General features: G+C 43.5%; 1 protein-coding gene across 1 annotated transcript in view; it reads right to left on the bottom strand.

The window, feature by feature from the left end:
- LOC118234974 (NHS-like protein 2) overlaps positions 1 to 12,372 on the bottom strand; it is a 34,633-nt gene that overhangs the window by 11,005 nt on the left and 11,256 nt on the right. The window contains exons 2-3 of the mRNA XM_035431876.1: positions 3,236 to 3,388; positions 618 to 745 (exon numbers count right to left, since the gene is read on the bottom strand). Coding sequence (XP_035287767.1) covers positions 618 to 745; positions 3,236 to 3,388 — 281 coding nt within the window. The remainder of the gene's footprint in view (positions 1 to 617; positions 746 to 3,235; positions 3,389 to 12,372) is intronic.

The following is a 12,372-nucleotide window of genomic DNA, read 5'->3' as shown; positions in this document are numbered from 1 at the left end:
TGACAAGAGTATATTAAAACTGGACATAAAGGATATAAAGGGACAATACAACTATGAAAGTATGACTGTTTTTTATTTTACTTTATCCATAGTCTTATGATGTCATTATCAAGCTCAGACACCACAGTGGTTTAGTTAGCTCTTGTTCATCCTCCTGAATCCCAGAAGAAAAAAAACATGACATTGTTTTATTTTTACTGAATGTCCCTTGTATTGTAGATCTCAGCATAGTACAATATATGACTTTTGAGATTAAGACCAGAGACCCATGTCCCCTACAGTGGACAAAAATGAATTGCTGGGACTTTGGAGGATATGTGATGACGACTGTGCACCTTATTGTTTAATAAGAACGTGCACTTGAACTTTAACTGGCACTACCCATTGTACTGAGCCTCTGCCATGGCTAGGTATACATACAAATGGCATTTCTTCATTCTTCCCAGTCAGTTACGGTTCTATCACAATGACAATAATGCGAATACGTATGAGCAAAGTTACAGGGGACAGTTCATCTTTAATGATAGTGGTCGATCGTTTGTCACGCGTAATCCGAGCAGGGTTCAGTAATTGCCAGATGGGCGGGGTAAGGAGGAAGAGGAAGGAGGAGCCGTTACCAGGCAGCCGGGGTCTGGCCCTTCCTCGGGGAAGGTGGCGGTGCGATCCCGACTTTGCGGGGTTCCCTCTGAGCTTTGGGAGCGCGGACGCTGCGCCTCTGTGTCGTCGTTAAGCTGCTCGCCAAACTCTTCTCGTGCCAAAAAGAAGAAAAGATAAAAGAAAAAAACCGCGTTCCTTAGCATTACCTCACTCTCCATCCCCCCTCCCCCCCAGTGTGGCAACAGATAAATGTATCAAAATAAACTAATTCAACCTATTATTAAAGTGCGATATCCCTTTAATAATAGGCTAACTGACACACGGATAAGCGAATCACACATTAAGATTACAGAGCACAAGCTAATGAAGTGCACAGAGATAGAAAGGGGGAATGCAGAGGCTTTATTTAAATAAATCACGACTTGGTAGGAAAGAGACTATGATGTATTTTGAGTATTCTGAAAATGCAGAAAAAACTCTTCTTTCATAAGTACCATGATACCAACTGTAATATTTTTCCAAATTCATAAAATACAAACTACAAAATACTTGTTCAAATCTTAAATACAGTTATTCAAATACATGAAATTGAAATAATGTCCATCCCAGCATAGAGGACTGTCATTCCTGCTTTGTATAAAGTACTCACCCCCTTTCCACACAATCAGAATCATAGAATATGATTGTATGCTGTAGCATTGAGATTTGCCTTCCCTGGACCTGGCCCAAAGCATGAAAACAGCCCCAGACCAAGGGGTGTCCAGATACTTTGGGTCATATCTGGACTCTAATACCTCTAATACCCTTCTGCCCCAAGCCACCCCATACCCAGCCCTTTCACCCCAGGACACGTCCCAGAGACGTCCCCCTGAAAGACCACACCATATAGGCAAGCACACAATAACACACGTTTCACACCATTTAAAAGCTATTTTTCACTGCAGAGAAACCAAACTGAACTTCCCTCTATCAAGACTCAAAGCTCCCCTTCAGCACAGAATTACAGTGGAAACCCATTTAATCCTATTTTAATTGCTATCCCCCATGTAATAAGATAATTTTTTTTCTAGTGGGGCGGGGGGTAATTAAAATGAGGTATATCGTAAACCAGCAGGCTAATTAAAATGACTCCGGAGCTGTGAATGAGGACTCACAACGGGGGCTGTCCACAGCAGGATTGTGTGCTGACAACTGAAAATATAGGACTAGGATATAGACCATTTGCACACTATACAAAGAGCATTTAAGCAGAGATAATAGCACACAGGGTTTAGTACAGGCAAGCTTTGGGTAAGCCAGAAGGCTGTTCATTTTATATGTTTATATTCGTCGTGATACAGATCATGCTGCTCTCTCGCCCCAGAACTGCAGGAGAGAACTCCCACCTGTGCCCTAAACCAGCAATAATAAGAAGAGTTTACTGCTTCAGCCCCTCAAACTCTACTGCATTCTCTCAGAGGTGAAGACTATTTCTGTGCCATTCTGATGGGTTTACTCCAGGGCCAAACACATGGATGAATCACCTAACCAGGGAGATATTTACCCTTTAAGGTATAAGAACACAAATATGTGATTAGAATGTACTAGACTTAACATTCTAATGTCAGTGTGACAATAATAACAATAATTGCTGAAAGCAATGGAGGTCTAGAACACTGACTTAGAAAACATTCCAAAAAAACTGACTTTTAAAAGGGTTACTAAGGGTTACTGAGGAATCAAGAGCTGAAGGTCACGTTAGTGTTCTAGGGGGACTTCTGTGCATTAGCTGACACCAGCTAGCAATACCACTGGTGAGAGGTGAACAAAAGTGCAGCAAATGGTGGACATTTTATATCACAGATGATAAAACGTATAGCACTTCCTACTCGCTCTCACTCTCCTACTGTCTTTCTCTCCAAGCCCCCTGCACACAGGCACGCACACAGGCACAAAAGCAAATATGAACGCACAACATACACAGAAGCAGCAGAAGGACAGACATCACCAGCTCTGGCTAGACTGGTCTCATCCAAAAGGTAAAACCATATTACCGCACTCAAGCAGCCCACGTACATTAAACATGCCTATTTTATTTCGCCAATAGCTAACAATCACCATGGCGGGAAAGAGGGAGATAAAGAGAAGGAGTGTGAAATAAAGGGGGACAGAGGGAGGGAGTGAGAGAGAGAGAAAGAAAGAAACGGGGGGGGGGGGCAGGCAGCTTAGACACTGAGGTATTTATTAGAGTTGCACCTTCACCTGCTCTGTACATTTGTAAATGAATCAACAGATAAACATATTCAGCGTGAATAATTAGAGCAGCTGGTGCTACTCCAGCTCCAGCAGCAACATGAATAACATTCATAGAGAAGGATGGACACAGCGCTCACTGCAGGGTGTGAAACATTTAACAGGAAACCACATTACACCCCCCTACAACCCCAAAATGATCTTAGCATTCTGGGTTCATTAATATGAGACATATGAAACAGTAACAATACAGCAGACACACAAATCAAATCCACACACAAAACTCACTGGAAATGAGCCAGTTTGAAAAATAAAGAATGAATAACCGCACAAACCCCTGAATAGCCTAGGGAAAACCACCCAATGGCCCCCAGTCCCCCCCCCCAACCTTCCCATCCCCTCCTACCTTGTAGCAGTCTCTGCAGATTGAGCTGTGCTTCCCAATGCAGCTCCTGCACACACTCCGGCCTACTCCACGAGCCCAACACGTTCACATGCTGTTGCCATGACGATCGAAAGTGGCCCGTTCTCTTGCTCTCAGAGTCCAAGTTGGTGGTAGCTGATGGGAGAGAGAGAAAGAGACGGAGAGAGAGAGAGCGCGAGGGGGGGAGAGAGAGAGAGAGAGAGAGAGAGATTGAGAGAGAGAGAGGGCGGGGGGGAATAAATAAATATTATTTCTGGTATTTACATAACTAAGGCAAGCGATATCCATTAAGTATCACGTCACTTTAGGGGAGGTACAGTACACTTCACATATGGTTTTTTATTACAGTATCCCTGACAACCTCTGGCAAAGCGCATTGCACAAGCACATTCATTGTAATTGTAGCTGGTATTAGATCTATTTATGAGCTTGTGACGCACATTTACCAGGCGTTCTGGCATTGCGTGGGTGGGGTCAACATGCTCCTTTGTCTTGTCAGAGGAAGTTTGGGTCATGTGACTCTATGGATAACAGTCAGACTAAGTGAGATGGTGGACACCCTACACATTAACACAACTGCAACCAAGACCCACCAAGCTTTTACTTCCTCCCCAGGAACTGTGTGACGACAGCGCTGCCTTTTGGTGAAGTGCATTGCAGGAGAACACGCAAATTTTGGTCAAATAGAAGATTTTGGTTAATTACGGTGAAAGTAGACAAGCAGGTCAGAGGTGCCACCTCTTGCATCCCCACAAGCATGGACAGTGTGTTCCAAACAAGTACAGGTTTCATAGTCCCGTGAATTAAACTACTCAGGTATCACACCACTTTTCTACCTATAAAGTTTTTTTGGCTGTGAGTGTGAAATTAGAAATTAAGGGAGAAACCGGTTTCCTGTGAGATTTAAGACTGGGCAAGAAAAAAAAACTCCAGCTATACTTAAAGAAGAGAGAAAGAAATGAGTTTTTTATTGTTTGAACCAGTGTCCTGTGCTTGTCTTAATGGCCTTCTAGATGCAGGCTATAAATCAAGTGATCAATCAAATTATGCTAGGCTGCAGGTGGCGTTAGGCCAATGAGATCTAACTGATATAACAAATGCCTGCCTCTAAAAAGTTTGGTTTAAATAGTTCAAGTTCAGGGACAGTCCCACCCTCCCCCACAGCCTGCCATCCCACCCCACCCCGGATCCTCCACCCACAGATGGTTTCACACAACTGGACCTGAACTGAGTAGATAGACTGGAAACTCAGCCATGCTGGTCCCCTATGAATCCCATACCCTCGAGCCGGCAAGAGGACGATGAGCTCCGCCTACTGAGCCTGGCTCCTCCCACGGTTTCTTCCTATAGGCCACCTCGGGAGTTCTCCCTTGTCTCTCTTGAATTTGGCTTACTGGCTGGGGTATGCTGTGAGGTGTACCGTGTCAATTTCTGGTAAAATGCTCTATATAAATACATTGTGATTGACTGATGATATGACAGTATGCTATAAAAATAAACAGCTGATAAACAGGCAGGGGCAGAAACAACAGGTGACAAGAAGTAAGTTAATCAGAAGTAAAAGCAGCAGCTTGGCTTGCAATGACACTTCAGTCACTCCAATACTGGCAATATCCAGACAAAAAAAAAAGAATTCACAGAAGCGAGGGAAACAAAAACTTGCTCTTCAAACCCACTGCTAGATATAATTTAAATATTTATTCATATTTATCATTTGGCTGTCAGTGCTTTTCTCCTGTAAATAAAACAGCATTCATTTGTTTTTTATAGTATGAGTGACGTTTTGTGTATCAGGTCTCAAATTCTTCATGGTCGATCATATACTGCAGAAAAATGTATCCAATAGTAATGTCCAGTAAATTATGTAACAGCACTACAGGCTATATTTTAAGAGATTTTCAACCAACGTCCTTCTGTAAAACAAAGGGGAGCTATCCCTAGAGAGCAGTAGAGAGAAACAGCAGGGAGCAATGAAGTGATTCAGATAAGAAACAGAATCGGTGAAGTGTTCAGCTGTGTCATGGGTGGGGCCTTCATACAGAACGCATTCATCAAAATAAGCAGCCTAACTGCTAAAACACCCCCCCCCCCCACACACAGCGCAGTAATTTTCTTTTGTTTTACAGCAGCTTGATGCATAAAATAAACCCGCATGTGTTTCTGCTGCAGTGTCTATCACAGCACTGTTCCTGCCCACAGCCAGGACTGGCCAATCAGCAGAGGTTGTCAAAAATCCACCCACGATTCTCAGTGCCTAGTTCCAGTTAACTACAGTAGCAGCAGGGTTGTTACGGGGCTGAAGCACAGGCTTCAATACTGCGGCTCTAGATCAGGCAGATGAGAATCCTACAGCTGGCTTCTGGTTCTAGTCGTGGCTAATATAACAGGGTTAAGACCAAAACATCGGTCCAAAGCAGACATGAACTAGTCAATCAAGCAAACGGAGCTGTTCAGTGACAGTTTGGTAGCAATGCATTGATATGTCACCCTATTTTATTAGTTCTGCCAGTGGATTAGTTTTTTGTCACTGGGGATTTTAAAAGTTTTTTCCTATAACTAGGCGCTCCCTTTACGATCCATCCTCAAAACTGCTGTTTATGTCAAAGTTTTACCACAGCAGAGGTTCTCAGAACTGACGAAACATATCACTGGTTTCATAACAGAATTTCAACATTTTCAACGTTGTTTCAGCACAGCACACACTTCCTGTTGTGCAACAAAAGTAGAGACAGACCCTCTCTTTCTGGATAGCTGGAACAGGTGAAAACCACAATTAATCAGCACCACAAGGGCGAGTTTGCAGCAGCTACTCACTAAGGTCCTCTGAAGCAAATGTGCCCCTGATCATCTGAGCAGGTATTTCATAGACCTAGAGCATTCGGTTTGAAGAGGACTGAAGAGAGAGAGAGATCAGAGTTTCACTTGCACTGACACTGGTTATAATATGGTCAGATAAGGGCACTTATCGGACTGTATCATTCAGTAAACAAGAACGACAGGAAGGTGAAAGCTTCTTAAATCTTCTCTTCTGTAAAAGGGTGCGGTCATTGTGAGAGGCACATTTACACACGGAAACGTTCACAATCTGCCCTCCAGTGATCTCGGATGACAACTCATGCGGTGCAGGCCGATGAAACTGTCAGCCTGCCACCCAGAAAGGCTGGTTTCACTGTGGCCTAGGCTTCCTTACTCTCTCCAGTTCCCTGTCTTCACTGAAACTTGGACCACCCCATACAACACTGCAACCCCTGAAGGTCTATCTACTGCTTATTCCTTCCCCACAACCCCTTCTTCTAATGTTTCTTTCCCATCACTGGAGTCATTTATGTGTCTGTCTGTTGCCTCTGCTGCTTCTACACCAGGGGTGTCCAATCTTGTCCGGAAAGTGCCGGTGTGGGTGCTGGTTTTTGTTTTAGCCCTGCAGTAAGACACCTGATTCTACTTATTGACGTCTTCATTGAAGACCACAATTAGTTAATTAGTTGAATCTGGTGTCATAGTGCTGAGCTAAAACCTGCACCCACACCCACACTGCCCTTCATTCTACACTGTTCTTCTCTCTGCCATCTGCACTTGACATTCTCCCCTTCAAGCCCCTTAATCTACATGGACCACACTGCAGAATGGAAATAGAGAAAATCCAACACCTCTGCTGACCTGCGTACCTACTAAGCTCTCCTCTATGCCTTCTCCTCTCATGTAAAATAAGCCTGTCTCCTTTCTCAAAACCCAAAATTCTAAGATCGGTATAATATCATTCTGACTTCATTATCCTCTGACTTACTTCTTTTTCATTCTCTCTACTTAAGACTGTTCATATCTCTGAACTGCTGACATCGCACTGTCTAACCACCTGTGCTCTGGACCCCATCCCCTGACCTCTTCTCCAGACAGTCTCTCACCCAGCATACTTCTGTTAATTGACTCTATGATCAATAAATCACTTCCAACAGGCTGTGATCCACTGGACCCGACTGCCATCCAGAATTATTGGCAGGTCCCTGCGCCACTTGTAGTATCTAACCAATTCTCTAACTTCCTTTCACAGACCAACCACATTGAGCCCTTCCAGTCTGACTTCAGGGCTGGTGACTCCACTAAGACTGCCCTCCATACCATCACAGAAGCAGCACTTCAATCAGCTAGAGTGTCTTCCATCTGCTCTGTCCTAATCCTCTTTGGCATTCACTCTCAGAAATAAAGGTTCAGTGGAGGTACGTTTTTGTTCTTTGAGGAAAAAAGTTCCCAAATATACCCTGAAGGTACAATAACATCCTGTTTGGGCACTAATAAGAAAGAGGTACACATGAATTTTGCATTGCCGGGTTGGGGTATGATTTTATGTACCTATAACCAGCTTCACTAACTCCTACTCCCATCCCGACTACACTCGAGATCTCGGGTACAACTCTAAATTGGATTGAATCCTAGGTCTTTGGAGGGTGCTTTAGGCTTTGGGTTTGTGTGGGAGACTTATCTTGTGCCCATAACCTTCGTATGAGTGTCAACCAAGGTTTCATACCCCTCCTCTTTCCTCCTTTACATGCAATCTCTTCCATGCATAATGGTTCCTCATGTCACTTCTATGATGATGACATTCAACATTTTCCTCTCCTTTCTTCCAACCCAAAGGTCTCATTATGCATCGCAGCTTGCTGAATGACATCTTGTGGCAGATAGCAGACTATCACCAAAAGCTGAACCTGGGTACACAATATGTCCTTCTCTCTCTGAATATGAAGCAAATATGGAATTGTATACCTCCACTATCAGGTTCTGATTAAATAGTTTGATGTGAGCTGGATGCAGGAGTTCAACTGACTGACACTACCAGCATTATCAAAAGTTCGCTGAACCATGCAAGGCCCCAGAACTCATGCCAAAATTCAGCTTTTTTATTTATAAGTTGTAACATCTCTCAAACCACTCCCTGACATCTCATACAGATATTTGTTATTGAAGGAGGTTGTGAAAGAGCTACTTTCAAAATCTGCTACTTCTGCTATATCCAGGGCATGGCAGGATGGGAGGGCACCGTGTGGTCTGTTCGTGATCTTGACAACATTGTGCGTGTCATATCTCACTGAGGACATGGGAATGCACAAACGCCAAACTGTTTTTGAGCAAAGACGAGTTTTTCAGGCATCCCGAGAAAAGGCTAACTGCACCTCCGCCCCCCTATGGTATACAGATTGATTTTCAGCTGTTTCAAATCTTTCATAGTTCATTCTGGAATATTTGTAAATTCTGCACTGTGTATATGTTTTGGTTGCCCATGTTGTTCACACTACCCACTTCTGCTAAAGGTCACACCCTGTAGGCGGTGCACACAAATGAGCCTTTTCGGACCGACGCTTTGGCCACAGTGGAATCACCGCAGCCACAATGCATCATTGCATCTTGACGTTTAAACATGCTGCACTAAACTCTGAAGTGAATGTTCTAGAATCAGCTGATTTAATAGCTCTGCATTTGGTCACCATGGCAACCAGGTCTATAACCAGGATCTGGATCCGTGCCCAGTGGGAGATGGAGAACAGCACCCTGAGCTGTGGCAGAGGTGCCCAGACACATGCACCAGCCAAAGGAAACATGGGAGATGCTCACTGAAAACACTGCAGTTGCTGCTTGTTTTTTTATAATGTAATTATATAAATAGAGGGTACAGTATAGATTGACTGGGAACCAAGTGCCAGACAGCCCTGGGTAATACTGTATATTCCATTCCGACAACCACCTAAAAAAGCAACACTTGTTGCCTACAGTTCTTGTAAGCAGCAACACATTCCAAAGCGCAACCACAAAAATTTTCCTTACATCATACATTCAATTTCTAATAATGATGTTACAACCCCTCCAGCAAATGGAGCATTGTGTACAATCAAACACAATCAGCTATATCTTATATCTTATATAAGACGATGTGCCAAAATTGATTTATTTATTGATCTATTACAGGGGTCTGCATTTATGGTCCTGGAGAGCCACAGGCTCTGCTGGTCTTCCTTGTTATTCTGCACTGAAATAATCAATTAGAGCAGTTGATTACACAGGTAATTCACTTCACCTGGTCACTTGGGTCTGAATTGGGTGCTCATTTTAAGGTGAAAACAAAAACCAGCAGAGCTTATGGCTCTCCATGACCAGGGTAGCAGACCCCTGATCTAGTCCATTCAATGTTTTGGAAATAGGTGTGTTGCAGGAAAGTAACTTTTTGGTCCACTAGCCCCAGTGGCTGATGGATCCCAAAATTCACCAACCAATTTCGCTGTTTTACCAGACAATAAGATATTCAGAATAAAACAGGACCTCCAAGAGATGGGTGGTTAACCAGCCACTTGAGGGGACAAGATTACCAGTCACAGATTGAATTGAATTTACCAGCATTTGGCTGGTGGTTGGTGTTAATTTCTTGCCGCGCTTACAACACAGCTATTACCGGAATATTTCTAGAAGAGAAAGAAAAATGACCTTTACCTGTCACCTGTGTGCAGCCTGTCAGCCTGTCTGTCTATCTGTCCGTCAGGTCGCCTCCGTGGAACCAGTGTGAACCCCGTGTATATGCACCGTGTGTGCACTGTGCTCAGTTCTGACTGTGACTGGTTACTGCCTCAACGCCGGCATGCTCTGCATGCAAAACTGGCCACACCCCCCGAGAGGAACCCCTAGAGAACCCCCTGGGTCCAGCGGCTGAGGCAGGAAGGCACACAGCGGCTGTGGCAGGTCAGCTGACCTGACGGGCGCGGGTGGGGCGCTCCCTCCACACGGCAGGGGGTTTTGCAAAAGCGGTGGTGGCGGCGTTCAGCACTCCAATGGCAATTCTGTGAGAAACTACATTTGTAACCAGAAGGGTGGAGGATAGATTCCCCAGCACGTCACTGCTGTTTCTCCCTTCAACAAGATGTATTCAACCTGTACTGCTGCAGGAAAAATCCACCTTGCCAGGATGTGACAATGTGTAGTATATTCTAGTGGCCCTGTGTGAAAGAATTGTGTCTTAGCTGCCTTAGAGAGGAAATTTACAGATGGCCATTTTAGCAGAACAAGAACATAAAAGCCCTAAAATGAGGAACAGCTGAACTCAACTCAAATTCTCACACTTTGTGACACTTATCTAAATTACAACAAACTCCCACACCGACCAATGATTCAGTTGGTACTGTAATACTCCACAGATCACAATAGCTGTTAACAACTACTAGTAACTACAGGCCCTATGCAGACTTGGCACCTGCTTACCTCCCCTTTCCCCCCGGTCTGGGTTTAAAGTGCATTACTAGACACCGGTCTCTAATTTAAATGGCCATTGGGGGTTACAAGAATGTTTTTTGCTAGTCAAAGTTAGGTATGTTTTCTAAGCAGGTATTCAGATTCGCTTTGGAAACATACTTATCTTCCATATTGGGAGCCAGTTCCTTGCGTGCACTGAAAAATGGAAATTTCCGCAGGTTAAGGACACGTCATGACATGTTTGACAGGTCATGATAATGGTCAAACAAATTCCCTTTGTTTCAGTACCTGCACCAACACAGGCATTGGTTCAAATGTACAAGCAACAGATATGACAGGTCATAAAACACAAGTCTAAATTTTAGGGGGGATTTGAGTGAATGTAGTATTTAAAAGAACACTAGAAATAACACTTATGTAGTCCTTAGTTAAACAAATATGAGGTCAGGAGAACAGAGGACCACTTACAAAAGAACAGTCCTATTTCCATACCTCATTAATAGCAGATGGAAATTGAACAATGCCAATATCGGGCATATTTAAATTAATTAATAGAAATGTGCACCACTCATTCAGCATCCTACTGCAGCAGACTCTGTTTCTTAGTTTGTGGCAGTGAGCGATCGAAAGACAATTTCTTTATGTTAGTGGCAGTACATCAACATCACCTATTCACCCTGCCTCAATCAGAGAGGTATAATCACAGTAATAATGACAAACTGAAGAATAGGCCTACATGTATCTCATACTCCAAAGAAAAGTGTTTCCTTTTGCTATGGGAGCTATGGACGGGATTTAGGCCCAGTCCATAATGTTTGGTAGTTGGCTGCCCTATGGGCAGCTCCACATATCCTTCCCCTCGTAACAAAATGGTTTGTTTGAATCCCATTTCAATAGTGTAGCAGCACTCTCTGTGATCCCACGGGATCCTGGCCTTCGTAAGTGATCTGCAGTCATATTTATGGGCACACAAATGTCTCGCTGGGTTAAATAATTGCTCTTTAATGTCATGCCAAGCCGCCCCTGTTAATTCATTGGCAGTGCATATGATATTGCCATGGTGCAGCTTGGACTTTCAAACAAACTGAGCTAATGCTGGAGGGTTGTATTTTCCAAAATACTCAGACAGCTACTTTTATGTATATTAGCTTGAAGCACTATCAAAATTAAACTGAATAAAATTAAATATCCAACACATATATCTGTTAGAATAGTAATATACACAGTATGTTACATGATTTTTAATACCAACCACTGGTGATGCTTGTGTCACGCAACTTCTGGCTGACCACCATTTTAAAACTATAGCTTAAACCTCTGCTTAAAACTGGTTAACCACAGCAAGCCACACTGATTCCACTTCATTCTGAGATCAAATTAGGGGATTTAGAGCTGCTGAAATACTTTAATGAAAACAAAGAGCTTTGCTAAACTAAACACACACACACACACACACGCACACACACACTCAAGACACTGATGGAACTACAGATCTAACACAGACCCTGTGCAAATTAAAAAAAAAAAAAAAACTGGTCTGCTTAAAGGTACTGTACAAATGCTAAAACCAGAAGGTGTTTTACCGTGTGAAACTCATTATGGGGGGAAAGTGAGCAACACAGGCAAACCACACACTTCCTAAAATGAAGGAATCCAGTATGAGAGTGCCCATGCAATCAGAATGTTGCAAGTGCAAACCAAAGGTTGGCACACTGCTGTTGCACCCAGTGTGGCACTGAACCTGCATAAATGACAGAACCCCCCCCCCCCTCCTCTTCATCTGCCCCCCTGGCCCCTCTATGTCAAGTTCATTAGTATCTCACTGGCATAAAATTTATATGAGGATTAATTCTGAACCCATTAATTTTCCAAAGGAGGCAGGAAGACCT

This window comes from Anguilla anguilla, chromosome 9 (assembly GCF_013347855.1).
Source record: "Anguilla anguilla isolate fAngAng1 chromosome 9, fAngAng1.pri, whole genome shotgun sequence".
In the NCBI taxonomy this organism is placed as follows: Eukaryota; Metazoa; Chordata; class Actinopteri; order Anguilliformes; family Anguillidae; genus Anguilla; species Anguilla anguilla.
This window is presented reverse-complemented; position numbering and strand designations above follow the sequence as displayed.